Consider the following 27,546-nt stretch of genomic DNA (forward strand, 5'->3'; position numbering starts at 1 on the left):
CAAGTCAATTAAAATCAATTTGACATTGTATGGAAATGAGCATTCAGTGGTAAGTGATACATTCTAGATGGTTTTGAAGCAGTTGGTCGATGTGGATCAGCCGATCCTGCTGCTGCTGCCCCCCCTCCTCCTTCTCCCTATGCAGGAAAGGGAACTGTAATTAATGATTACGACCTCCTTCCTCACCTGGGGTTGCAGGACTGTGACCTCTTTTGTCCGCTGCTGCTAATGTCCCCTTTTTACTGTGACTTCTGATTGCGTATCCGATCCGCTTGGGCTCCCTCGCGGCCCCATGGCTGCCCAGGCTGGTAAAGACATCATGGGGTAAAGCCCCTTCCCTTTTGCAGACACCGCAGCGTAGAAACAGGGGTGTGAGTAAATCCTGGAAACAGCTGGGAGGCGAAATATCCCCCAGCTCTGGGCGTCCTTTTGTTTTCATAGTCCTTGACCTTCACCTTGACCTCTTTGAGTGATGGAAAGGAAAACATTGGTCAATTCGATTGTTTCCAAGAGGATGGGTTTGACTTTGTAACCTTAAGCTACAGCATATTCTCAGATTTATGAACAAATCTTTTCCTGTGGTTACTGTAATACCACAAACAGATTGGCATCAATCAAAGTTAAGCTCTAATGTTTGCAAGCATTGTGTTGCATGTGAAGAAAAGTTTTAACCAAACTCAACAGTTACAATTTATTTACTGAATATAATAACCTTAACAAAAATTACAATAAAAACCTTAATTGGAACAGTCAAATCTGTATGTGACAAAAGCTGAGTTCACAACAGCTTGTTGGCAGCTGCACACTTGTGACTAATGCTGCGTTCCAGACAATTCCGATGTTGGAATTTTCCAACCTCCCATCTGAAAATGTGAAATGGAACACCATTCAAAGTCGGAGTTGGGACTTGTGAGCTCGGGAAAAAACGATCTATCCCGACTTCACGGAGAAGCAGTTGTCTGACGTCACACAACAATGGCGACACACACTGTAGCGCTGAGGCCCATCTACCCTCTGTTGGACTCTTTGTTTCCTTGTTTGTGAGATAGAGTGACAGTGCATGTGTGCGTGTTCTCTCGATCTTATGTATTGTAATGTGTTTCCAAGTATAAAAGTTTGGTAAAATTAAAATAAAAAAGTACAATGGCGTCTATTGCCTCATGTGTTGTTTACCCTCCTCTGCTGTTTAAGTATGAACGGAGGCTGCACTGGTCACAGTTGAATCGTCTCATCCAGAGCCAGATAAACATCAGCTTCTCACGGTCAGCCATGTTTGTTTACATGTGACGGAATGTCATCATCGTGCATTGGAATGCTTGGAAGTCGGAATATCAAACATCCGAGTTTTCTGGGATACAGCATTAAACACACAACTTATACACCAGATTCAACAGACTCTCTTGTTCTTCAATTTCTAAACCAGCATGTTTGGAAATAACATTAAATCACCTACGAGTCTACAGCCATGCTGTCGGCATCACATACTGCACTTTATGAGCCATGTATAGGCATAGCAATATTTCACACTATGTGAAAACATCGGGTTGCTAACATGCCCATAGTATTATTTTGTTATCCATTGTTCTGTCTGTGCTCTATACAAAACTAGAAACAAGCACTTTATCAAGAAACAAAAGGAATTTTTCCACCAAAGTAATTTAGTGTCCGTCTTGAGCTGAGCTGCTGTGAGCCCAGACCAGCATCTCATTGATTATCCATCACACTCTGTCAACCTTAACTGGGGCTACACCCCAGGCAATGCAGAGAAGATTCCTGGTCGTCTATTGTGCCAAGCAATTGAGTAACTGAGTAACTGAGCCAAAGCCACTGCAGTCATTGGGGTTTGAGCCCTTAAATCCACTGAGAGACATCAGTCGTTGAACAAAGCTCTTGAAGAAGTGTGTTACAGCTACATTTTGTCAACATTAAGGGAAGAGAAGTGTAATGCAAAGGCGTAGAATTTTCCCAGAAGGTTCCACAGATTTTGATTTCTCCATTTCCAATCATTTTTCAATAATACATATTGAGATTCTAATTGACTGGAAACCTGGAGAGTCAGGAGTAAGCAAACCTGAGGATCCACTTCAGCTTTTCAAAATTAAAAAAAATAAAATAAATCCTGCTAGTGTTTTGATTTAAGCGTTAGTTTTATAATTGAGGGATATCAGGTACACGTTTCAATTATGTAGCAGCAGCAGGGATGTGCCCTGGTCGCTTCACGCCTTAAACTGTCAACTGCCTCCATCTAGTGGCCATGGCAGTGTATTGCTCTACTGGAATTGGAGGGAAATTGATGTGAAAACATTATTTCGGTTCTGCTTCCATTTTCAGGTGTGAAGGGTTCAGAGAGTTACAAGTTAATCACTCTATATTTTATAAAGAAACTAGTCTACAATATTTCTCAAAGCTGTTCTAAAGATGCAGTTAATGGAAAATCTAACGAGTCAGGTGCATTGGGTTTATTGACTGAATTTGTTTTCATTATAGTTCAAGTGCTAAAGTGATATATGCAAAATATCTATAACTCTTTGTTTTGAATAAATCTGCAAAGTGCATGTGACCCATACTATCTAGGTGCTATGACAATATCCCTAAAATACTCTTCAACCAGACATCAACCAAGACAGGTTTACTTTAGATCTATTTCATAGATTGGAGTCACCTGCAATGAATTACTTCTCTGGCATCCTCACTTGACATTTGCATGTAAGTGGGAAGGCCCAACAGGCGTAAACAGATAATATTATTTTAAACAAAGCCAGGCTAGCCTTTGTGCTAAGCTAACTGGTTGCTGACTGTCTCATTTACCTCAGAGAGTTGTAATTTTCCCATTTAACTTTCATGAAAAAAGCCCATTACCCAAAATGTCATACAGATTCTGTTAACGCTGTGGCCCTATTTTGAAGAGGGCCCTGTGTCTTGCTTCAATTCCTTTATTTGGTTAATTTATATTGAGCTATATTTATAAACCATAAGTTGCATTAATTAAAATTGTATTAAACTGACTTAGTACCTGGTAACATTATTCCAGCAAATACTGTCTAACCTTGTCTGTTCTGTTTAGGAACTTGGAGACAATCCATGAACACAAAGGGTGGAAGTGGCTGGTCAACACATTTTTGCCCAGCAGCCAGATCCTATCTGGAGAATGCAGCCATCAAGTCTGACACATTCAATCACTTTACATGAAAAGCATTATGAATGTTATAATTATGCGAGTGATCTTTTGTGTGCATTTGAATTCAGGCTGTTCTAACATTGATTTCCTCCATGAGAACCAAAAATATTTCAAAACAAATGTTTCTAACAGTGTCCCGTTGGTGTCAAATAGAAAAGGCAATTCAATTTTGTTTGTATTGAGCCAATTCACAAAATACATTATCTCAGGGCACTTAACAATATCATAGAGAAACCCAACAGTTGAAAAAAGTCTCACATGGGAAGAAACCTCTAGAATCAGACTCCATGTGCCTCGACCGGTTGGGCGAGCATGAGTGCAAAATGGGAAAGAAGCGAGGGAGGTGAGTATCTACCTAAATATTGTTATGAAACATGATAAATGCACCTGGAGCTCAGCATGTAAACAGATCTGCAGCCTGTAGCGCGGTGTTTCCCCCATAAACTCTGTCGTCACTACTCAGTCACGACTGGTGCGCGTAGCGTGAAGATGCCATGATCATGTTCCACCCCCCCCCCCCCCCCCCCCCCCCTCCTCCTCCTCCTCCTCCTCCTCTTCCACTGTCACACACGCTACAGGCTTTCCTCTCTCACATGTACTAAGTGTTGTCTTTTTTCTGGTAGCCCCTTCGCCAGCGGGAGTGTTTGCACAGCACCATGCAGGCTGCGGGCTCGGGAGCAGCTGATTCCGACGCTGCTGTGACCAGGAGCAGCAGCAGCAGCAGGAGCAGCAGCACAGACGTCGACGGCACTGACGGGGCAGAGGAGAGGATGGAGAGGACGGTGCCAAGCGAGCAGCAGCAGCAGCAGCAGCAGCACAGGACCACCAACACCCAGCAGCAGCAGCAGATGTCCTTAAGCCCGTCCAGTGTGCTCGGTGGGTACCTCAGACAAAAACCATGCAAACAGTCGGTTGTCCTGCGTGTGGAATCCTAGTGTGTGAGTGTGCGTGTTAATGTGCACGCTGCCTGTGCTCCTGTACGCAGCAACGTACACATAAGCAACATGGTGCATTCGCTGGTAAATTAACACACTCCACTGGCTGGAGGCAGGGAGGATCGGCGGTGCTGGGTGGTGTCGGTGCGTCTTTCCTTGACCCGCTTCTTGTTGTGCGCAGTCGGGCTGAGGCAGGCCCGGGACCCGTCGGTCGGTCCGGTCGGTCTCTCAGGTCCACAGGTGCATGCAGCGGGTGTTTTTACGCAGCGGACACGCACGTCCCGACGGACAGAGCACACTATAGTTTGAGGAGAGTCAAGACTGGGATGCAGGCTCCGATGTCAGCTCTAGTCGAAGGTTGGTGGAAACTTGAAGGTTGGTGAGTAAGCAAAATACATGTTATGGTTATTTCTGGAATTACAATATGAGGGATATAAGGCATCACTTGGCATTGCATCCTCTTTATTGGCTCCATCATGCCATGGTCCTGGGCCTGTGCCCCTCTGGGACAGGGGTGGATCTAGGTTTTTCTTAAATCAGGGGCCATCATTTACACAGAGGGGCCATTTATATGACCAACATCCAGACACAACTCCCGATTCAGAACGGTGCACATTAGTATCATTCCTTATTTTTTACTGTTAGCTCTCAAGCTTTGAGCAAAGCCCACAGATCCTTGGGAATGTTTTGAAATTGATTTATTGTTCAAGGACAATGTGCTCTTCACAAAAGCTTAGAAAATAAAAAAAATGCACTTCATGGGCCAATCAGATTTCAGCTGGGGCCAGTGCCCCCCTGGTGCCCCCCCTGGAGACAGGTAGGCCAGGTGTTTTATGCGGTTTTACCTGATTTTACTTTAACAGCTGCATAGTGTGCAATACAGGGATCCCAGAGTGTGGGTTGTTCTGATTGAGAGAAGAGACTCAGGTTTTAGTATGGCCTTCTGCATGTGACCATATAACCGTTGTAGTCTTACGCATTAACAGTGTCACTGCATTGCACTGGGCTCTTGCTTTATTTTGCATCTGAACTTCAAGCCAACAAAAAGCTATTGAAAATAAATATAACAATCGATCTAATATGCTTTGACCTATGAATTGCAATTTTGCTGATGGCCACAGCCGTTTGGTCTGTGGGGGTAACAGATTTAAACTACACATATATTCTCAAGATATAAATGTTTTTGTGTGTGTGTGTGTTTGTTTGTGTGTTTATGTGTGTGTGTGTGTGTGTGTGTGTGTGTAGAAATGGATGAATTTACACCAATATCAACATTTTGAAGTTGATTTGTCAAAGGCCAGAGGTCAAGGTCAACAAAATATGGTTTTCCCACAGATCATATATCAAATAATAGCTGTAACAGAGAGACAATGTAAAGCTACATTGATCAGTCAATGATGTCATGTAGAAGTCACAAAGAGTCAGGATCTTTGTGCATAGTTCTTGTATATTTCGTGTTATCTGTCCATCCCACAGGACTATAGACAAAACATATGGCTTATACTGTATATCCAAAATATTTAATGATCATATGTTAAGAGTTACATCACCCTGGTGTCCTCATGACATCACTAAGAAGTCAGAAAATTACATTATATAGTGTTGATTAACCATTAACTTTTGCAAAACATATCATCCAGCAGATGATATATGTTCCAACTATTCATTGGTTCATTCGTTGAAAGTTATGATTTGAATAAAATCAGATCTGCAAGAGATTAACAAGGTTTTAGAAATTCAATTCTCTTATTTTAAGCAAACGAAACTGGATGTTAGTGAAAATACATATAATGAAAAAAACAACCTGGCTAAATATCTATATGTAAGCCTCTGCCAATCATGTTATTGTTATGTTTATTTATAAGGAATTGTAGTAGGGTTTTTGCATGGCTTCCCTCTCAACTGTTAAACAAAAGTAAAATATAGAGAAAATACAGTATATATATAGATATATATATATATCTATATATATACAGTTCTGAGACGTCAACCGGCACCCAGGCATTGAATGTTCTCATCAGACACATCAGAACCGCTCAGTGATTTCCATTTCCAATAATATCTCTGGATAAACACACTCCTTCATCAACAGTGCAGCTCTCCTCCATGATAACAAGGTTTTTCATAGTTTTCTTTCATGTGTTACAGTTCATCAAGTGTTCCTTACAGTCACTGTGTTGGTGTGCACGTGTAAAACGTAACTCTGTAGAACATGGAGATGACAGCAGCAGTGAGGAGGGAGGAGACGTGGTGGTGAAAGCTGTTATAATACAGTCACTGTACAGTCGCTGCAGAATCTCATCACAGTAATGAGAGAGAGGGTGATGCTACGAGTCAGTGAACAGTGAGGAGATCGCTCGGCCGCTGTGGCCTCTGTGACTGCACGAGTGTGGGTTTGACTACAGAATGAGAACCAACGTGTGAAAGGAGAAGAAGACAAATGATGATTCCACATTTTAAACTGCTACTTCTTAAGTTTTGTCATCAATCAGGGGTTTTGGTGACAGACTTGAAAAGCTGGTTTGTCCTTGGCTATGAACACAAGAGCCAGTTTCGAGATCATACATTTGTTTGCAGCTTAGCGTCTGTTTGCTCAGAGTCATATGACCCAGTGCTGCACAGTCAACCTTCACGCTGGCTTGACAAATGCTCTGGATATTTCTGTCTTCTTGTCTTTGCGACCGGAGCAGAAAACAAGGGCAGAAAATACAGTGAAGAAGCAACATCAGTGATGCAAAGAATAACCTGTCATCTGATGAGAACTTGTCACCATCTGCCTGTTCTCTTTTATCTCTCTCACACACACTGTCCTCTTCGTTTATTCTCTGTAATCACTGTCAACATTATTAATCCCAGTTTTTTCCTCCTTTCAGACAAACTGTTTGGGAAGCGCCTCCTCCAGGCCAGACACTACATAATGTCTCGGAGGTCCTGGCTGAAGATGGTGCCAACCGAGAACTGTGACATTCTGATGGCGTTCCCAGGTACGTCAGCTCCGCTCATCCTTCCTGTTCGCCCTGTTCGCCCGGGGATGAATAAATCACCACCTAGAGGATGCTGCATCCTTATTAATTGTATTAAGAGGGTATCCATTTACAGTACTTGTGTCTATCTCTTAGGGATCTTTTAAGGAAGCTGCCGTTGTGGGTACGGAATGTGAACAGGAAGCATTTAGCTGCAGTTTGACGCCGACAAACTTCATTCACAGTTGGAATAGTCGTGGCTAGAAGGTCGGCGGTTTAATACCCCCTCCTCCAGTCTGAATGGCCGATAAGACAAGAAAAAAACACTATAAATACAGCCCATTAAAAAAACTAAATGTGTAGAATACATACTGGAAATGATGTTGCAACGCTAAAATGGGATTAATCAGATATGAAGTGAGTTATGTGACTGCTTGTCTGTAAATCCTTGCATGCTATTCTACACAGTTTATGTCACATTTCTGCTCAACATGTGACTTCTTTCCCTGTACAACATTCAAATGCAAAATCAAACCAAATCAAACCATGATACCAAATGTAAACGTGTTAAGATAAGTTTGTAGTGCACACAATGAGGACATAATTCACCGAAGCTTGTTGGGTGTGGGTTTGGCACCTTGCGAGGTCACCGGACTCTCTTTGTGTCGTGCTGTCACTCACTCCTTAAAGATCTGTGGCAGACCCATGGTGAAGGCAGCAGTTAAAACAGAGGTTGTGATGATGCCATTTTGTCTGTATTTTAGTGGATTGACCTTTTAGTGTCACCAACCACTGGAGTGTGAGTTTATCTCAGGTGTGCTATCAAACTTAGCATACATTTTAAACAAATCTCCCCCCCAGATACGATCGATGACCACACTCTGCTGTGGCTCCTGAACCAGATCCGTGTTGGAATCCCTCAAATCAGCATTCAGATTCGACAACATAAACACACCCAGGCACACGCCTTCTTCATCACCACAACGTTTGAGAGGTAAGACTCTGAATGTGTGTGTGTGTTTGTCCGTCTGTTTGCATGCACACGTGGGCCAGTTTCTGTCTGAGCTGTTTTAAATGAGAACAACCTGATATGTACTTTTTCCAATCAGCTGATGAGTTCTTGGTTTAGTAAAATTTCTCCATTATTTAACTGTATATACACAGGATCCTGTAACATGTTACGGCAACACTAGCAAAACAAGTATCTTTCCTGCTCATATTCCTGTATGGTTTAAGTGTGTTTATAAACCATTTAAAATCCCATACTAAAAAAAGATTCTTAAAAACAATTTGTCTAATTAGAGCAGCAACTGGCAACTATAACCTTGTTGTCCAATTGTCTAAGGCACTAATTCCCCCAGCCCTTTGTTAGATTGTTAGCAGGTTTACGCAAAAAGTACTGGACACAAACTTAGTGCAAGGATGAGGCATGGGTCAGAAGAACCGATTTCGGTTTGGATCCCAAATAGGGGTCATATAGGGATCCAGGAATTATTGTCACTGTCTTTAAATAAAGTGAGATAGGGACTTGATAGTCATTTCCCATCATTTCTCACTTAATATTTCGTAGATCTTGATTTGTGAAAGAAACAGATAAAATCCAGATCTAGAGATTTTAAGTGTGGCTTCACAAGGGGACTGAGGTTTTCTCTCTAGTGAGAGACATTCGGTCAAGTTATCATCTCAGCACTTGTGTTGTCTTCATCACGTCTTGTCCGGATGTAACTGGAGCTGCAGAGGTTTCCGAGTGAGACATTATCATAACTCACTGGGATGATGAACTCAACTGGGAAACTATTAAGATTAAAACTGAACAGCAAAAAAAGGCAACAGCGGGATTGAGTACACTTAGTGTCTCTAATTGTGTGCATTTTGGATGATGTACTTACAGTATTTGCCTTCTTGCTGAGAGAAATCACACAAAGTCCTTTCTATTTCACTGTCGTACTTATTGCAGTATATTGTGTGTGTGTGTGTGTGTGTGTGTGTTTGTGTGTGTGTGTGACAGTATGTTGTTTATATGCCCTAAATGCTCTTAATTTATCCAACATGTGCGGCCCGGCCTCTGCACGGAGTTAGTGCTCCATCAGCTTTAATCCTGCTGTTCATTTACCCTCAGCTTACTGCGCGGCGCCGAGCAGATGGGCATGTACAAGGCGGTCAAACCTCAGTTTGGTGGCGGGATGCGGCGCTTCTCCTGTGAGGAGGACAACATCTACGAGAGCATCGAGAGCGAGCTGTGCTTCTTCACCTCACAGGTTAGAGGTCAAAACTCTGGCCCGTGTGAGCCAGTATAGCTGTGAATATTCATGATATTATATAATAGGCGTTACTCATTTTGATATAAAAAAATAGTAATAGTCTCTTTATCAATTGTAACACATCATTCCTTATTTGTTTCCCTCCCTCTATCTGTCACTCTGCTCAGGAGCGTCAGAGCATCATTAAGTATTGGCTGGACAACCTGCGAGCCAAACAGGGGGAGGTCCTTCACAACATTCACTTCCTGGAGGGACAGCCAATCAGTATGCTCGTGGTTATTATGAGGGACCTTTTTCTTGCTGTTCAATGTCTCTTTTTCTTCTTGCCCTTATTTCTAAAACCTGTCATCGTAAATGTGGCCTTTGAAATAGCATTGTTACCAAGTGCAGTGGATTCCTCTTGCAGTGTTTGAAACAATCAATCCCGAGGCTGTCAATCATGATATTTCAGCCCATTTTTACGAACTTAAATGATAAAAAGTAAATGTACTGGATGTGTACTTTAACCTTTTTGGTCCACGTCTCATCCACTAACATGGAGGTTTATGACCTGTACTGCAGCCAGCCTCCAGGCGGTAATCTGAATGCTTTGGCTTCACTTTTTATATTTAGTCTATGGTTTTCACCCAGAATCCCTTTACCCAGATGTGGTGATGATTTGCCTTTGTTTAAAATATGGTCTTTTTAAGTAGACCCTTTATTTCCAGTTCCAGAGCTCATAGCTCGGGGGGTGATCCATCAAATGTTTCCTCTCCACGAACAGAGGATCCTCAACCAGCTGATGACGTCTTGGGTCCAGGCTGTATGTGAAAGACAGCCGCTGGGTAGGAACCATCAGTTTTGAAGAAAATCATACTGTAGACAGCAGGTCTGAGTTATACAGTCACATTAACTGACACTTATGTGTTTGTCATGCAAATGATCCTATTCTCACCAGAGCCCGAGTATTATATGATTGCAATTTCCTCTGCTCTCTAGATGATATCTGTGACTACTTTGGAGTGAAGATCGGGATGTATTTTGCTTGGCTGGGTTTCTACACCAACTCCATGCTGTACCCTGCTGTCATCGGCTTCCTGCTCTGGATACTAGCCGAGGCCGACCAGGTACCTGAAAGCTCTAAAGCCTTTTTCCTGAGTTAGAAGCGTCATCAGCTCTTCCTGTTTTCTCATATGTCACGTCTCCTTTTGCTTCTTAAAACTGAAAACCTTCACATGGAATAAATCGTTGATTCTCTCATGTTCTGCACAGACCAGTCAGGATATCTGCTGCGTGGTATTCGCCCTCTTCAACGTTGTGTGGGCCACGTTGTTTCTGGAGCGCTGGAAGAGGCGGGAGGCCGAGCTGGCCTACAGGTGGGGCACTCTGGACACCCCCACCGAGTCCTTGGAGGAGCCCAGGCCACAGTTCCGGGTGAGGAGTGTTGCCTGAGCAGAAAATGCAGAGTTACCAGTGTGGTATAGTTGTGTGAAAACAGTGAAAACCTAAATCAATGAGCCAGTCACACTTACGTCATATCAGGCTGTAGCTTACGGCTGTTTCTGAGAACATGCGCAGCTCTGCAGATACCATATAAGGAAACAATACCAGGAAGTGTTTCAAGTTTCAAGTTTCAAGGAAGAGTGTGTTTTTCATGTCCCGCGTGGCCTCGGAGGAGGGAGCGGGGGTGGGGCCTGTGGGATCTGTGAAGACACCCCATGTTGAGTGGATGAATGGAATGGGGGATGAGGTAGTGAGGGGAGGGGGCTCTGGGGGGGGCCTGTTGCTTTATAGAGGAATGCGGGGTTTTGGAAGTAAGCCCGGCTAGCTCAGTCGGTAGAGCATGAGACTCTTAATCTCAGGGTCGTGGGTTCGAGCCCCACGTTGGGCTGTCAATCTTTTTTCCTAATGATGAAGGAACTACCAGTAGTGGCCGAACAGTTAAAGGAATAGTTCACCCAGAAATAAAAAGTGCACTTATGTATGCTCACCACTGCTCCGATGCAGGGTGGGGGGGCTGAAGTGTTTTAGTCCACAAAAAATACCATGTTTTAAGCCTAAAAGTCCACCAGAAGTGGCAGAGATAGCAGAGGTTAGCATTTCCAAAAGTCCATGAATCAAATCAAATCAAATCAAAGTTAATTGTCACTTGCACCAAATGAGTTAGCGTCATCAGAGCAGTGAAATTCTTATGACCTGGCAGGCAACATCCACTTAGTAGACGGGCAATACAAGATAAAAAAAAACAAACATATAACATAGTACAACAATTTAAATTTAAATGAAGGGCTAGCAGCAGTTTACAGGTTGAAGGAGTGAGATATATTAAATTAAATAATAGTAGTGTGTAGTTGTATGAGTGGGGGAGCAGAATAAACATGGTGATGGCGACTGTTCAGTGGGTCAGTGTTGCACCTCATCAGAAGATATCAGTGGACATTTAGCCTTAAAACTTGGTGTAAATGACGCCGTTTCGAATCGAATTTGAATGTCGGGGATTCATGACACCACTAGAGCAGCACGAAGGCAATTTTTTGTTATTTTTCTGTTGTGTCTTTACGTCTGAATCAGTGGTTACCATCCACTTCAATTGGATTGGATTGTGCTGCAACGCTGTTTACCCCTGAAACTCCAAAAGTGTTTTGTGGACTCAAACACTTTATGCACCCCTCTATCGGCAATTTTCGTTTCTGGGTAGAAGTAGATTTAGCCTAAAAACACTATGTGGCATTTACCAGAGCCTGATGACAGATGTTTGAGAGTTGTAGAGCAACTTTGATTCATGCTGTAAATTAGTGCTTTATTGTACTGTGTCTGTTTTATTTGTTTTCTACAATAAACTTGCTCAACAGTAGTAAATCGAAAAAATATGCATTTATGAAAATCCGTTCTGTTGTTTTTGTGTAGTCTTACAACCAAACCAACCAAAAAACAAGTGGACAGGAGTGAAAACGTAACATCCTTGGTGGCGATTTTCAAGCAAACAAAAAACATTCATTATGGCACATTCTTATGCACAAACATTTCCAGTCCATGTTCCACTGAGTATGATAGCAAAGATCAAAACAAAGGTCTCTAACACTCTCTTTCTCTTTGTCCTCTTTTGCTGCCGTCTCTGCAGGGCGTGAAGCGCTGCAGCCCTGTAACCGGCTGTGAGGAGTTCTACTACCCGCCCTGGAAGAGAGCCCTGTTCAGGTGGCTGGTCAGCCTGCCCATCTGCCTCCTCTGCCTCTGTTTCGTCTTCATCGCCATGCTCCTATGCCTGGAACTGCAGGTCGGAAAAAAGATAACACAGCCAGAAATCACTGGCTACAAACAAATGTAGTTGATGTATCCTATGGATGATAAATATGGATAATTCTGCAAGTCTTAATTTTGTTATTAAGAGCATTCCATTCAAATGTTACATCATATCATAGATTAATATCAGTCAGAAGATTTGAGTGAATTGTGTCATTTTCCAACACAGATTTGAGAGTAGAAACAAATGAATGGGACTCTATTAAATACGTATCATGCTAATTGATAATGCCAATTGATCATGTTGATTGACCTTGCAGGAAGTGGTGATGCAGATTCAGGAGCTACCTGGTATTACAAGATTCATTCCTAAGATACTTCTGGCCATCACTGTATCCATATGTGATGAGGTGTATAAGAAGATTGCCCACTGGCTCAATGACATGGGTGAGAAGCACAACATTCACTCTCTGGTTATATTATTTTTTCTGTGACAGACAATGTAAGAGAAGAATTACTCTATAATAAATTTAATTAAAATGTAATGTAGACATGCTTGTAATTTAGTCCTGAAACCTTCATAGGGTGATTATATTTATAATGATTACAGGTCACAAAATAGCTCTATGGGCCAATTAAAGGTTAACAGGAAGAAAACAGCATTTCTATTAGAGCTGGAATGATTTACAAATACAAATGTGGCCGATAGGAGCCTTTCACATACATTTTGGTATTGGCATTTATATTTATTGATATAAAAACTTGTATTTTTCAGAATAAACAATGCAGCAAATACGTGCATTTATTTCATTTTTTTAATTATTTGATTTAGTTATTTTCCTGGTTATTCTTCTTCAAGTTATGTAGGTTTGGTTGTATTTGATCTTTTATTTATAGTATTAATAATAGTAATAATAGTTAATGGTTTAACTGTAAAATATAAAACTTCAATTACATTTCTTTGTCATAAGGGTTTTGATAACGACTTCTTAGGAATCATTGCCATTTTTTATAAATATATATATCGGGCGAAATATTGGTATCAGAAAAGAAAAATTCTCCCTAATATCACTATCAGCGCCAAAAAATCTATATCGGTCAGGCTCTACTTTCTGCTGTCATTCATCTGGACGTGGAGTAATGTTTCTCTTCTTTCTCCACCCAGAGAACTACAGACTGCAGAGTGCCTACGAGAATAATCTCATCATCAAGATGGTGTTTGTGAGTCCTGCTTTAGTTTGATTCATTCTGATGTAGATTCATCCTGATTGACCAATGAGCATTTGACCTCCTGGAATATTTTCTGTTTGTTTTACAGTTTGAATTCATCAATTCTTACCTTAGCCTTTTCTACATCGGATTCTACCTCAAGGACATGGAGCGACTGAAAGAGGTACCAACAACTATACATGGTTCAGTGTGTAAGATTTAGGTGAAAGGGATCTATTGGCAGGAATTTAATATAAAATAATCCTAGTGATGTTTTCACTAGTGTTCATCTGTTTTGTTCTTTCCCCTAGAATGGGCCCTTTATATCTAAATACTTTATATTAACATCAGGAGCAGGTCCTCTCTACAGAGGCCGACATGGTTTTGTACAGACGTCCCAACTGGACAAACTAAACACCTTTTGAGTTTTTATGACAACTGAAGGATACCACAAGTTCTCCTTCATGTTGGGAAGGGGGGAGGGGTATTCAGTTGCAACATGGAACGTCACCACTAGATGCCACTAAATTGTACACACTGAACCTTTAACACCATCTCAAGCAATAAGATATAGCATGGAAAGGTCAAATGTAGTTTATTTTATAATATGCTACTTGGGTTTTGACTCAATGCTCAGTCTTTGCTGTGGGTAGTAAACACAATACATCCATGATGTGTGTCCTAAAACATCCCAAAGTGGAACAAAAAAGTAGCATGTATAGTTACAGGTGTGTGTCTCTACAGCTAAAAGTGATAATGCTCAAATGATGACAGTAAATTTTGATTTATTGCCCACTATAAACTAAACCATTTACTGTCTGCTGTGTAGGAAGTTGTCCATGAGTTGACAATGGGGTGAACTTTATGTTGAATTGCTTTTGTAATACAGAGAGATATGACATTCAAATATACTGTACATATAAAAAAGAACAAAAAATAAAGAAAACACAAGAGATTTGGATCAACCTGTTTCCACAACATTGTCCATTTCTCTTGTGTGCTCTGCTAAACACTTTCAAAAATGAGCATGTGTTTTACCTTTTGCATTTCTTACAGATGCTCGCCACCCTGCTGATCTTTCGCCAGTTCCTGCAGAACATCAAAGAGGTCCTCCAGCCGTATCTCTATGAGCAGAACAAGCTGGGTGTCTTCACCCCGAAGGTGCTCTGGGAGCTGGTCCAAGCCATCACGCTCAAATACGGCCGACTGGCTCTGGGGAAGGCCCAAGCCTCGATGACAGCATACTCCTTCCTGGGCCCCAGAGGGCTGTCCACCAGTCACAGCCCTAACGCTAACCCAGAGCCGAAGAGAAGAGGGGACCTGAAAGCCGGATTCAGGCTGACAGAAGAAGAGTGGGACATGAACGACAGTGCTCTGAAACAACGTAAAGTCAGTTTCATAGAGAAGGTTGACTACCAGGACGTCACAGCGGAGGTGCAGGCGAGGGACCGCAGCTTCCTGGAGGACAGTCCTACAATGGTAGAGGAAGGGATGGAACGGTCAAGTATTTTTGACAGTTGTGACGAGGACAGTGATTGTGAGCTGCTGTCTCAGGTATGTTGTCTGCCTATTCCAATTTATCATCCCACGCTGCAGTTTTATGCTCTTCAGTCTAAAAGTGTTCAACAATCAATGCCTCCCTCATTATGTTTGAATAATCTCAACACAGATTAATGTGTGCAATGTAGTTTTATGGATTTAAAGGAAGGGTTGGTACTTAGTTTCTGAAAAACATGTGTTGTAGTGTAGGCTGCTCTTGTTGGCTTTTCCAGGCCTGCTAACCCTCGCTTTAAGTGACATTCTCTGTGAAAGCACACCTCAACTTCTCACTAATAGATGAGAGACTATTGAGAGAATTGCCGATGTCTCACTGTCTCACAAGAGAAAGTGTTTTTTAGACTAATTTTAACATTTAAATGTTGGTTCGCTTTTGCAGGATACGAAGGAGAACATCACTGTGTCCTCGCCGAATGACAACCTTTGTCATAGAAGGAAGAACGTAGCTGAGGGGAAAGAGGACAAGAAGTCGTGGATCGATCCGCCAGAGGAAACCAAAACTGTGACTCTGACCCAGGCTGAGATTGAGAGCTGCATGCAGACGTATGAGGTGGGACTATGATCCAGTCAGAGAAATTACCATTTTACTTTTTACAAACTGATAATGCAAATGTTCATCAAAATTCACGATGTTTGTCTCCGGCAGGACACGCTTCAGGACTACCAGGAGATGTTTATTCAGTTTGGTTACGTGGTGCTCTTCTCCTCTGCGTTTCCCCTGGCAGCCATGTGCGCTCTCATCAATAACATCATCGAGATCCGCAGTGACGGCCTAAAACTCTGCTCCGGCCTTCAGAGGCCGTTTGGCCAGAGAGTGGAGAACATTGGACAGTGGCAGGTCAGTAAGTCTGGTTTCGGATGTGAGATAAACCGTCTGATGACGGAGCCTGTGAATGTTTCCATGTCTCTTTCTCTCAACACCAGACTGCTATGGAGGCTATGGGCTTGATAGCCATCATAGTTAACTGTTACCTGATTGGTCAGTGTGGGCAGCTGCAGCGTCTGTTCCCCTGGCTGAGTCCTGAGATGACCATCATCTCCATTGTCTTACTGGAGGTACTGTATGCTCTGTAGTTTCGTAGTTTTAAGAAAAGTCTGTTTCATTCCCAAAATTATGATTTCAAAAATTCAAATGTGCATGGCCTGCAAATTTTTGTTGTTTTGATTTAATAAAAGATTTTTTTTTTCAGTCAGATTCATTAATGAACAACAAACCTTGTAAGAGTTTGCGGTGTGTGTATGAGATTAGCTGTTTTTTCTGTAGAGGAAAAATACAGAAGTGGAAACCTGAATGTGTCTTTATGTAACCGTGTGTTGAGTTTGTCCCTCTGTGGTCTTGGTGGTTTACAGCACTTTGCAATCCTCCTAAAGTACGTCATCCATGTTGCCATCCCTGATATCCCTGGCTGGGTAGCAGAAGAGATGGCCAAGCTAGAGTACCGACGAAGGGAAGCTTTCAAGGTATAGTCGTGTCATAGCTTGAAAGACCTTCAGTCAACTTTACTCCTGCTGTATATATGTATTATATTTACCCCCTTGTGTTCTCTGGTCTGTTTGTGTGCATCATCCAAAGATGTACACTAGAGCAATTCTTTTTTGACTCTCCATGAGAAAAAAGTGGATGTGATTATCTGCATAGTGTTGCATCACATCAGTGGCCCTCTGCTCTATTTTAAAGTCATCTTCTGAAGAAAATCATCTTTTTAAACATGTGAGCATGTCCGCCTTGTGCCTTTTACATGAAAAAGACAGATTTTGAGCTAAACAGCCCAGATTTGTGATGTCACAAACCTAAGCAACCAATACTGTAGACATGTGGGTTTGGCTCAGTAGTTGGAAAAAGCGAGGCCATATTAGCATATTCCTAGATCCAAGTCACGAAATGTGTAGCGTTACATTTCAGTAATTTTAAGGCCATTACAGGATTTTTTTATATGTGTAACTCAAAGAAGAGTTTTAGGTTGTTTGATAAGCTACTGGAATGGGACTTTAAAAATCTAAGTGTGTTAAGCATGTGTTCCATTTCCATTGTATTTATTTCCTTAGATATAGGGTTAGTAATTAGTTTCTGAAACACTTTTTATCTTATTTGTTTGCATCCTCTTTACGTCCCGATAGCCATAGCTTTGATGAGGGGTGAGTCCACCAGGTAGATCTCCTGCTGTGTTCTCACATTGAATTCTCCAGGTGGAGAAAATCTGAAGATATTCCAGAGGCTCTCACTCTGACATTTGTGTCCACACATGCACCCCCTCCTTGAATAAGTGCAGAGAATCTCCGGTGTTAAGTGATGTCTGAAAGCAGCTTCACAGGTCACGTCCCTTTAAGGTGCAGATTACTATAATAACACCAGGTATGAAACGAGAGACCTTTTCTGCAGAGGAAATGGTTTCACTTTTGCACAGAAGCCGATCATAAGTCTAATAGGCCGAGTGCATGTGGGTTGTGCACCAACCTTTGTAGGTACACTTAAGTTTTTTTGAAAATGTGCCCTGAATAAAACAGCAACTCAATGCACCTTTTACGTCAAAATGATTGTGTTGGTCTAAAACAATGTAAGATTCTTGTTTTACACTTGTTGACGTGTAAAAGACAGAGTCTGCAGTTAACAGTTAGGGCCAAATGTCAGCATATTTAGTGTGAACAACAACCAAATGTTTCTTGTGTGAAACTTCTGTCTTGTGTGAAACTTCTAAACTGAGGGGGTGGATTTCTACTCTAGCTGTGTGCTCTGTTCACCACATATGTATTCATGCTTTTCTTTATCTCCCTCATCTTTCTCTATCTCAAGGTGTCTTTCTTACTATAACCCTTTCTATCTCCTCCTCCGTATCTTCTGTTTAACGTGCCCTCCCCCCTTTTAGAAACATGAGCTGCAGGCCCAGCAACACTTCCAACAGCAGCTCAGACGCCGGCGTGAGGAGGAGGATCTTCAGCGTCAGGCCGAGCTGCAGGCAGAGGCCCGTCAGGAGAGCGAGTACCACAAGGCCGAGAGCCAGCACCAGCATCACCACGACAAATCGTCGGGGGGCAAGTCGGGGGACAAGCCCAAGAGACCCAGCTCTCTGCTGGGAAACAACAACGTGATGAAGCTGAAACAGATCAACCCTCTCCAGGGGAAGTTCTCCTCTGGCTCCTCACGCTCACCGGCTCAGTCCCCGACAGGAGGGGAGGCCAAGCTGCCTGGATTTCTGAAGTTCCTGAAGTCGCCCGAGACGAAAAAAGAGCCAGCGGTGGCAGCAGGAGCAGCACCAGGCTCAATAGTGACCTCTTCAGTTCTCCCTAGTGGCCAGGAGAGGTCACAGTCCCCCAACAGGACATTCAGTCCTGGGAAGCTGTTCAGTTTCAGCAAATCGGAGGGTACCATTGTGTGTGCCAACGGGACACAACCAGCGACACAGGCTGCAGCCGCTCAGCCCAACAAGTATGACTTAAACACGTCGCTGGAGGAATTAGCCTCTAACGAGTCTGATAAAGGAGAATCAATCAGACAACTGACTGATTTAGAAAACTCTGGCTCGAAAAGCTAATGAACTTTTAAGCCGTGCCAATGTCACATTACTAACCGAGAGCAATGTACAAATGTTCAGGCGACATTCACGGTACTGTAGGAGAACATGTCACTCACACGGACCACATGTAAAGTCAGAGAGCGTTCGATTTACACTCTGGATGCAACTTACTCCGCACAAAGTACAACACTAACACTTGATTATCTAGCTTCCACATTAACTATGTACAGTAAGTGTTTGAATGGAGGATTGAGAAACCTCTAGACGTACAGTTTAAATACTGCATGACTGCCTGGTTTCCAACAGCACCAGAACAGATGATGTTGCTGTCAAGGATCTTTTTAAAAGTCTATTTGAAACATATAAAGGATCATCGATGAGCCCGTTTTGTCAGAAGGACACGAACAGCAGCTTCCCATTCCACGTCCGTCTCCTTCCGACGCCTGTATTTTAATGCATGCTACGTCATGTGCATGCATTGCGTGTCCACCGTGTGTTTTTCAGTTGTGCACTTTCGAAGCCATTCTATTCCTCCGCAATAGGTCAGAATATATTCACTGTGACCATGAAAAAAATATTCTATTTTTCTTAACTTTGATTTTCTATGAATTATTTTATTACATAAATTAGCGAATGTACTTCTAAGATGCAAAACAAATCTCACTTGAATAAACCCCCATCAAATGATGATGCATCAGCTGATTTGGTTGAAAGTTCATAAACACCACTGGATGATGGAGTGTTACTGGGTTGATTTGTTACAGGAGTCATTGTATGTAAATTTCCCTGGAGAATTGTAACCTATGAAATCAAACTTCTCTTGTTTAAAACCAACTCCTATGGACATAATTATGGCTCCGTGCCAGCGACATCCAGTGGCCAGAGGAATTATGTTTTAGGTTGTCTGTCTGCCCAATTATTGTGAACACAATTTTTTTAATTTGAAGGAATTTCTTCAAATTGGTACAACTGTTCACACTCGACTCACAGATTAGCTGTTAGATATTGGAGCTCAAAGGTCATGGTGACATTCTGGCGATTGAGATCATCTGGAACACCCAAAGGGAATTAATTACTTCAGGTACAAACATTTACTTAGACTATAGAACTAGAATGTGGAACTTTTTAGGTCAAAGGACACGGTGACCTCATAAAAGACTAGAAATAAAGAGACTGAAACTGTACTGGTTGGTGGCTGGTGTGAGACCCAAGTGCAGCAATTGTAGTTTCAAATTAACTTTCATTCAATTCGATGAAACACCTTCAATCATTTTATAGGAAGGATGACATCTTCTTCGATTCCCCTGAAAATGTTTGGATTTACTGAGTTTGAGACTTTACTGTATTTTACAGAGTACACATGCGAGAACATGATCTGAAATCGACAACACATTTGTACAATAAACTGAAAGCAAAGCGTTTAACAATAAACACATTCAAAACTTTATCAGGTGATGTGATACAAATCTTATCACAAAAGTAAAATAAACGCACTTTTCTATGAAGAGACGGGGGAATTAAATCACTGCATGTCTCTAGTTTTATGTCTTACTCGAGAAAATTAAATTGTGTGCATTCTACTTGGATTGACTTTCAGAAGCAGCGAAGTTAAACACATGCTATGTAAACCTCTGAACAGCTGAACAACTGTAACATGTAAAAATGTACATGATGAGATGGTAAGATGTGCCAGACATTGACAATGTGGTTAATACAATTAGCAACAGATTGCTTGTATACATTTGCAAAAAAGGTGCAAAGCTAATTAGGTCAAATGCTTCCGTTTGTTCTTTGGCTAAACAAAGTGAAAATATAACGTGGCTGACCTGGGGAAGATAGAGAATTAAATTGTCTTATTACCTGATAAAAAGGGTCAGAACAATCACGATATTCACACATTACAAATGTTCAAAACGTGTGGAGCGTAATGCAACATCTTTACGAGCAGCTGACAGACTGTTTACGTAGCCCTGCTATCCAACATGTTCCCTCAACAAATGACCCCTTTCATTAAATATTGTGCCAATCGTGCAATTAATCCAATATTGAGCATGGAACTTAGAAAGTGGTAGTACTAGTATGACTGTGTTGGCTTTAATGTGTCCTCACTGATACTAATATCCACTGTGTTCAGCAGTGGTTAATTACTTCCTGAAACAACGTTGACAAAAGGGACAATTACAAAATACCAGTGAAAACAGACTTATTTCCAATTAAGGCAACAAACGATTATTTGTCCAGAAAAAATAGACGTATCTCTTTAAACACTTTTCTTCTTCAATAACAAAACCCTGAATTATCAATCTAAACAAGGACCACAGTGCAGTTTTAATTTCACTGTGCTGACAGTGATCACGTAAGGGATGAGCTAAAATAAGATTTTAAATTTAAAACTAAAAAAAAACAACTATTGAAGTAAGACCTAAAAAAAGATGACATGCCACTAATCCCATATACAGCTTAACTTAAGATATGCATATATATCAGAGATGGTACGAATGACGTAGACTCCAAAGCCTTACATGATGGCAGCAGAGGAGCGATGACTTCCCTCCCTGCATATTTAGAAGAAAACTGTGAGTGCGGGTGACTGAAAACCAGAAGAGTTGAGGTATAAGGAGGTAGATGTATGTTATTTTTCTAAACTACAAAGAGTAAAGTCTGAGGCATAGCTTCTTGGAAGTAAAGGAAGTAGCAAGGAAATATGTCTGAATTTTAATTTGAACATTGGGGTGACTGTTGTCTGAAATGTAATTGATCCTTCTGTGCATCAGTGTCCAGGCCTGGGTTGACAAACACACATCCTGAATCTGTGCATTTCAGTGGGTCAGTCTCTGCTGGGTGAACACGGGCGGCACGTTGCTTTATGAATCCTCGCTCAGCTCTCGACTGTCCGTTCTGGCAATTTTTCTCGGCGGTGCCGTGCTGTCCCCGTCTGTGGGTTCCTGCTCTCGCTTTTTTGCTGCAATCTGATAACACAAGGGAAGTAAGAAGATAATTCACAAACGAGTAGTGCAAATAAACATGATATTTTATGACACAGATAATAAGCATCTTTACCTTTTTGTCCCACTGTTGATGAAGATATCGCAACAAGATGTTTGTCTTCTCTGTGACGATGACTGACGGCAAACAACACAGAAGTTTATTAGATTATGAAAGACAGTTTCAAGGTTAAAAATTGATTTGAAACCATGTAAACAGGCCGCGATATTTCTAAACATCAACTGAGAAGTAAAGATGATTTACTCGAATTAAAAACTGCAATTGATGACATAACTAAACAAACACATTGTTGTGTGTTTGGATAATCTTGCTTAACTCAGAAATAACTACACATAACCAATTATAGACATGATGACATTTATAGTTCCTCCTGCTCAGAGAACATCCTCTCACTTATTGTACTTACTCTGCTCCGATGGATATTCTCGTGTTGGTAGATACACAGATGGTCGACGATTCTGAAAGAGTATGAAGATCCACATTAGTGTGTTAATGCACTCCACACATACAAAAGGATTAGTACCACGAGACCAGACATGGTTGAATTTGAGACCCAAGCCAAATTAAAACGTAGCTCTTCTATAGACCTAGAGTAGGTAATGCAGGCTTTCGCCACCTCTCAGCTAGACTACTGCAACTCCCTTTATATGGGGCTGCCTAACTCCATCCTCTCCAAAATACAATTGGTTCAAAATTGAGATGCTTGACATTAAACGGGCAACATATCACTCCTACTCTGGCAGAACTACACTGATTACCAGTTAAATATAGAATTGATATTAAAATGTTAGGTTTTGTTTACAAAGCCCTGATTGTTGTTACTGCTACTGACATCACCAATCTCAAGGTTCCATATTCTACCCCCATGTTACTTGTGTCATCCTCAAACCTCAAGCTCTGGAACATTCTCCCATTTGATATCAGGTCAGCCCCACTATCAATAGTTATTACCTCTGCCAAGGGTTATGTTTTCACTCCTGTCCGTTTGTGTAATGATGGGTTTGAAGCCATTAAACTACTTGACAGATTACAACAAAACTTGGTAGAAGGATGTGGTATGTGTTAGGAAAGAGCCCATTAAATCATCACTTTCCCTAACATTGCTGGAGAGTTTCTACTTTTAAATGTATTTTCCTAATTTTTTAACGTTTTTTATCTTGCTTTAAATTTAGCTCAAGTCTGGCTGATGTATATCTAGTATATATCATTATTTGACTTTGTCTTTTCCACTATTTCCAAGATTATTCGTCTGACCTCTTTATCCATGCTTGTGTTGCCTTCCTTTGCCATGATTGCAAATACCTTTTGGTCAAGACATCCTATATGTTATGTGCTATATAAATTAATCTGCCTCGACTAAGTTCCACCTTGAAGTGGCCTCACTTTAATCTTGATGTAATCATGGTGGACGACAGACCGGATCACTTACCGATGCTTTGCATACTGAGTCCGCATGGAACCTGCTGAAGTTGGTCTTGTTGTAGACCGGCAGTCCCTTCAGAAAGTCACTCTGTGGACCGAACACAGCAGAGACATATAAACACAACGTTTCACAGACTGGAGAGAAGTCCCTGTGTGAAGCTACCACAGCCGTTTAATACGAGCTCGCATAGAACAAACCATACTCCTCACATTTAGCAAGACATCTTATTGGTGATAACTTGTACTGTGTCATGTCTGTCGCCCCGTTAGCAACGAGTCTTTTACACAACTATTAAAGCTAAATACGATGTATCCACCCACCTTCTCCATTTCGTCTGATGATCAGCTCAGTCCCAGAGAAACCGACCAGATGCTAGTCTGTTAGCTGCTAGCTGCTAGCTGCTGGAGCTGGATGTTGTTGTCGCGGCCAGCTTGTTTACCCCGCTCGACAGCTTCTACCGACGGCCACTGGATATAAGCTGCGTGTGAACTGGTTTCATGGTGTTGCTCCGGTCAGTCAGAAAGTTCCCGTCGGGTACAGCTGATGATACAAAGGCTGAAACTGGACGTTCCTCGGTGGTTTAACGCAAGTAACTCACGACTCCATCTTTGTTGTTCGGATCTTCGGGGGCGGGTCGACTGTTGGCTTCGACGTTTCTGATAGGATGGGCTGTGGCGGATGTGTGTCGACAGAGGAGAGGGCGACGCGATGATTGGCTGAATGTGATTATGTAACAGACCAATCCTCGAGCACAGGGGGGTTATGACGTCAGAATCAGCGAACACAACGCAAGTCCTTGGTGCTGCGTTCACGTGCTCCTTTGTTTCTTCGGTGTATTGACGTCGATGTGAATGAGGGGAGAAAAGGAGGCTAATAAACTAAATGTGTTATATTTATCTGTTTAAATCTTTCAAAAACCATTTGAAAACTCTTAAGATTATAAAAATAATCACAAAGAGCAAAGAAAAATGATCCAGGTGTGACAGAAGTATAAATAATATTTATAAAAGCGTGTGTATAGACCAAATAGTCTGTAAGTTACTTATTAGAGATGGTAACACTCATCCAGTTTTCAAAAAGCCAAAGTGGAACATATCACATGTGACAATTGTTTCCAATTTTCCCAGTGCAGAACTCGTTTTTCCGATTATTCCAACACCACCTGAATGCTCTGTTATGTCGACCTCCATGTACTGTATTTACATTTATGTTGAACAGGGTGAAAATACTGAATTTATGAAAAAAGTTGAATATAAGCAATCGCATCTCTCCTCTGACTCATTATGCTAATAAGGTGGCCTATTCTTTTTTAACTATGTGTACAAAAGCTAAATTTAAAAACTGACAAATAAAAGGTTTTATAGACAACATAGAGCAAACCATGTCCATTCCAAACTAAACTAGCTACTGAAAAATGTGTCCCTTAAATATGTTGTTTAATTGTGTATTATTCATTTAATACCAGGCACCTTTAGAGATACTGTAATATATTTCTGTAACTTCTATGGGCCATTTTCTGGCATATATATATAATTGTATGGAAATGCCAGTGTCTGTTGGCATCAAATGTTTTATTTATCACAACTTCTCATTTCCTACTCTACTGTATCTAAGTCTATAATTGAACCTCTACTGATGACGTCTGAATTAGAATACCTGATGTTACACAGAACCACAAGGACCTGGCTCACTGAAAGTACTCCTCTCCTCCTGCTCCTCAAATACCCAGTTTACACTCTACTATATAACACTATACTACTATACTTCCTTTAGCTGAATAAAACTATCTTTTCCACAAATATAGATGGCAGTCAAATTTGAACATCAAGACTTATGACTGCCACACACTTAAGAGCACATGCAATATACTATAAATTCCACAGACTTGATTTGTATCTTAACCAGAATGTGGTGTTTACATTTAAAACTAGCAATGACAGTGGTTTTACAAGATCATTTTTTATTAAAGATGCTAAAGATGTGAATCACATCACAAGCCAAATCAATAAATCTGCTTACATTAAAGATTACAACTTGACAGAGATGTTGAGTATTATTTGATTTGGGTGGAATCAGGTCCATCAACACTAATTGGGTGAAACTACCTGACTTCTTTCTTGTTTGTCGAGGGCCAGTTTCAACTCTCCCACCTATTATCAATGCAGTGGGAAGACCAAACCTAAACCACACCCAGTATCACCAGGTCACACATTACAGACGTTCTTTCCCATTGGCTGAGCAGCTCCAGCATTTCAGAACAAATGTCTTTTATTACTTGACAGTCTCATCAGGTTTTCCAACAGGAACCTTTAGTGTGACAGTGATTTCCGTCCTTTCAGCATGCGCCGCAGAATCACTTCTATGCCTCCTCGAGAGCTGACCCTCTTGATCCACCCGTGGGTTCTCTTGCGCTTGATGTTCTTGGGTTGATACTCGGTGCCTCTTTTCTTTGTCCGAATCTGCTGGTACTGGCAGGGAAGCTGCTGGAACACTCCTGAGCCCTCAGCTTGTGAAGAAAGTGGACCGCATCTGGAAATCAGAGGTGCTGAAGTTGCTCGGGCCGTAATCCAGCTGCTAAATAATCTGAGATGGGGGATGCCTGTTGTTGCAAGGCTCCCTGCAGGGATGCTGCTGAAAGAGCACAGATTACAATGTTACTATTTAATATCATACCTCTGCTGCGATTACACTTGCATTGTAGTGAATTAATGGTGCTACACATCAGATGTCATGCTTTTCACCATCAACATAACAATTAGATTCATGCATATAGATACTGAGAGCATATTTAACCGTTACTTTGATTTACAACATGCTAACACGTTGTACCTATAATCACAGTTGTGTTAAATCAGATTAAACACATTTTTGTAGAGCACGAACACGTAAGGTCAATATAAACACATGTAGAGGTGTCATTAAGGTTTGACTAGCCACGCTGCTAACGTCCAGCTAAAGCTAGTTAGCCAGTGTTAGCATCCTAAACAAACAGCGTTAGCTTTGCCGTTTGTCTCTCACACACACACACACGTGGAACTCCTGTTACCTGCCGAGACGAGTTAATCCACTCAGTCTGGAGAGGGACGACAGTAGAGTGTTCATTTTGAGAATTTTAGACAGTTGCCACTGACAAGAGATCAGTGAATGTCACAGGTCTGCCAGACAGCCTGCGAATATGAAGCACAGCGATTGGTTTAGAAGTTTTAGCCAATTGAAACGCTTCTTACTGCAGTAGTAACTCCCTGAGTGTTGTCTTTCAGGCAGTGAACAGACCACCAGCACCTTCATTCACTGACAAAACGTTTCTTAAAAGAAGCTCCACTGGGGGTTTTTCAGGGTCGTGGTTTGAGGTTAGTGTTTGATGGACAGCAGAAAGTAAAGGTCTAGAGTTGCACCAGTATTGAGAGGAAGAGAGGAAGCTCTGTCTGACAGATTTTACCCGATGAATCTAATCGTAACAAATACAGTATATATAAGACCAATATAACACATAATATATACAACTGAGTCTCCCTGGACTGTCTTTCTCTTTTCCTGTTTCAGTCAGCTGGACGACCTGCGGAGAGGAGTCTTGGGATGCACACATCTTTGCATGCAGTGTGGTAGGCCTGAAGGGTGGTTGGTCACTTAAACAGAGTGTGGTTGTTTGTCCTTGCAGTGATTATTGCAGTGGTAGTGATCACCATGTGCTCACCAGGCTGTGTCTATTGGAGTTTGCGATACAATATCCCCATGGTAAATATGCTAGCTACATAATTGTGTCCACTATTTATGTTAAAGTGTGTTATTAATTAATTATTAAGTTTTTATAATTATCAATAAATAAAAGTTATTGACTTTTAATTATAATCGTCTTATCTTTTTTTTTTCTTAGGGGCTCCATTCCAGTCCTCCAATTTTCAAATAAAGATTTACTTGTGAACGGAATGCGCATCTCCCGCTCTTCTTGAACCCCCAAAATGTTATTGTGTCCATGCACACTGAGGTCTTTCGTGTCTGGTTACGACCCATATAATGTTTAAAAGACAAATTTGTCCGTCTAGACTCTGTAGTTGATTTGAGGAGTCCAGCCAATGCCCAAACAGTGTATGTTAAAGACGTGTATATTAAAAAACAGAGGTTGTAGGATTGTATGAGAAAATGTGATGTTTTTGTCATATAAAGATGTGAAATCAAAGGGTCTATCTACTTACAGTGCAATACAAGATGCATGTCCTGTATAAGTGTTTGTATGGAAGTTGTTTCTTGCTCTCTGATAATCAGAGCTCATCTAAATTGCACAA

General features: G+C 41.5%; 3 protein-coding genes and 1 non-coding gene across 5 annotated transcripts; 2 read left to right on the top strand and 2 right to left on the bottom strand.

Annotated features, from left to right (window-relative positions):
* The first annotated feature begins 292 nt into the window (after positions 1–292).
* ano8a (anoctamin 8a) lies at positions 293–18,852 on the top strand. Its single transcript, XM_061083629.1, has 20 exons — positions 293–324; positions 3,065–3,161; positions 3,802–4,054; positions 6,987–7,097; positions 7,938–8,070; positions 9,196–9,334; positions 9,505–9,601; positions 10,045–10,161; positions 10,316–10,443; positions 10,589–10,750; positions 12,438–12,590; positions 12,877–13,003; positions 13,722–13,777; positions 13,875–13,949; positions 14,822–15,319; positions 15,711–15,872; positions 15,969–16,160; positions 16,247–16,378; positions 16,673–16,783; positions 18,187–18,852. The coding sequence occupies exons 1-20, from the start codon at positions 293–295 to the stop codon at positions 18,850–18,852; spliced, it is 3,441 nt and encodes a 1,146-aa protein (XP_060939612.1).
* On the top strand, positions 11,135–11,207 carry trnak-cuu (transfer RNA lysine (anticodon CUU)). The gene has a single exon. It is a non-coding gene; the product is annotated as a tRNA-Lys (tRNA).
* A 2,062-nt stretch (positions 18,853–20,914) lies between the features above and the next one.
* LOC133017808 (DET1- and DDB1-associated protein 1-like) lies at positions 20,915–23,860 on the bottom strand. The gene is made up of 5 exons (XM_061084012.1): positions 23,584–23,860; positions 23,270–23,350; positions 22,247–22,298; positions 21,895–21,956; positions 20,915–21,803 (listed from the first exon to the last, which is right to left on the bottom strand). Exons 1-5 carry the CDS (start codon positions 23,590–23,592, stop codon positions 21,699–21,701), a joined length of 309 nt encoding a protein of 102 aa, XP_060939995.1. The 5' UTR covers positions 23,593–23,860; the 3' UTR covers positions 20,915–21,698.
* A 1,352-nt stretch (positions 23,861–25,212) lies between these two features.
* mrpl34 (mitochondrial ribosomal protein L34) lies at positions 25,213–26,424 on the bottom strand. Of its 2 annotated transcripts, none has more exons than XM_061084611.1 (2): positions 26,310–26,424; positions 25,213–25,891 (listed from the first exon to the last, which is right to left on the bottom strand). In XM_061084611.1, exons 1-2 carry the CDS (start codon positions 26,363–26,365, stop codon positions 25,573–25,575), a joined length of 375 nt encoding a protein of 124 aa, XP_060940594.1. In that variant the 5' UTR covers positions 26,366–26,424; the 3' UTR covers positions 25,213–25,572. The 2 variants fall into 2 exon arrangements, with proteins under 2 accessions (XP_060940594.1, XP_060940593.1); XM_061084610.1 differs by having other exon boundaries at positions 25,213–25,894.
* Between the last annotated feature and the right edge of the window lie 1,122 nt (positions 26,425–27,546).

This window comes from Limanda limanda, chromosome 13, assembly GCF_963576545.1.
Source record: "Limanda limanda chromosome 13, fLimLim1.1, whole genome shotgun sequence".
NCBI classification, from domain to species: domain Eukaryota; kingdom Metazoa; phylum Chordata; class Actinopteri; order Pleuronectiformes; family Pleuronectidae; genus Limanda; species Limanda limanda.

What these genes read in the sequence shown, in the direction of transcription:
- ano8a (XM_061083629.1), top strand. Translation starts at nt 293, where the DNA reads ATGGCTGCCCAGGCTGGTAAAGACATCATGGG. An exon ending in GCTGGTAAAGACATCATGGG is followed by an intron (nt 325 to 3,064) that starts GTAAAGCCCCTT and finishes TGTTCTGTTTAG; the next exon opens with GAACTTGGAGACAATCCATG. An exon ending in CCTGGAGGGACAGCCAATCA is followed by an intron (nt 9,602 to 10,044) that starts GTATGCTCGTGG and finishes CTTTATTTCCAG; the next exon opens with TTCCAGAGCTCATAGCTCGG.
- LOC133017808 (XM_061084012.1), bottom strand. An exon ending in ACTCAGTATGCAAAGCATCG is followed by an intron (nt 22,299 to 23,269) that starts GTAAGTGATCCG and finishes ATACTCTTTCAG; the next exon opens with AATCGTCGACCATCTGTGTA. An exon ending in ATCAACAGTGGGACAAAAAG is followed by an intron (nt 21,804 to 21,894) that starts GTAAAGATGCTT and finishes TTGTGTTATCAG; the next exon opens with ATTGCAGCAAAAAAGCGAGA.
- mrpl34 (XM_061084610.1), bottom strand. Translation starts at nt 26,365, where the DNA reads ATGAACACTCTACTGTCGTCCCTCTCCAGACTGAGTGGATTAACTCGT. An exon ending in GGATTAACTCGTCTCGGCAG is followed by an intron (nt 25,895 to 26,309) that starts GTAACAGGAGTT and finishes GTGCTCTTTCAG; the next exon opens with CAGCATCCCTGCAGGGAGCC.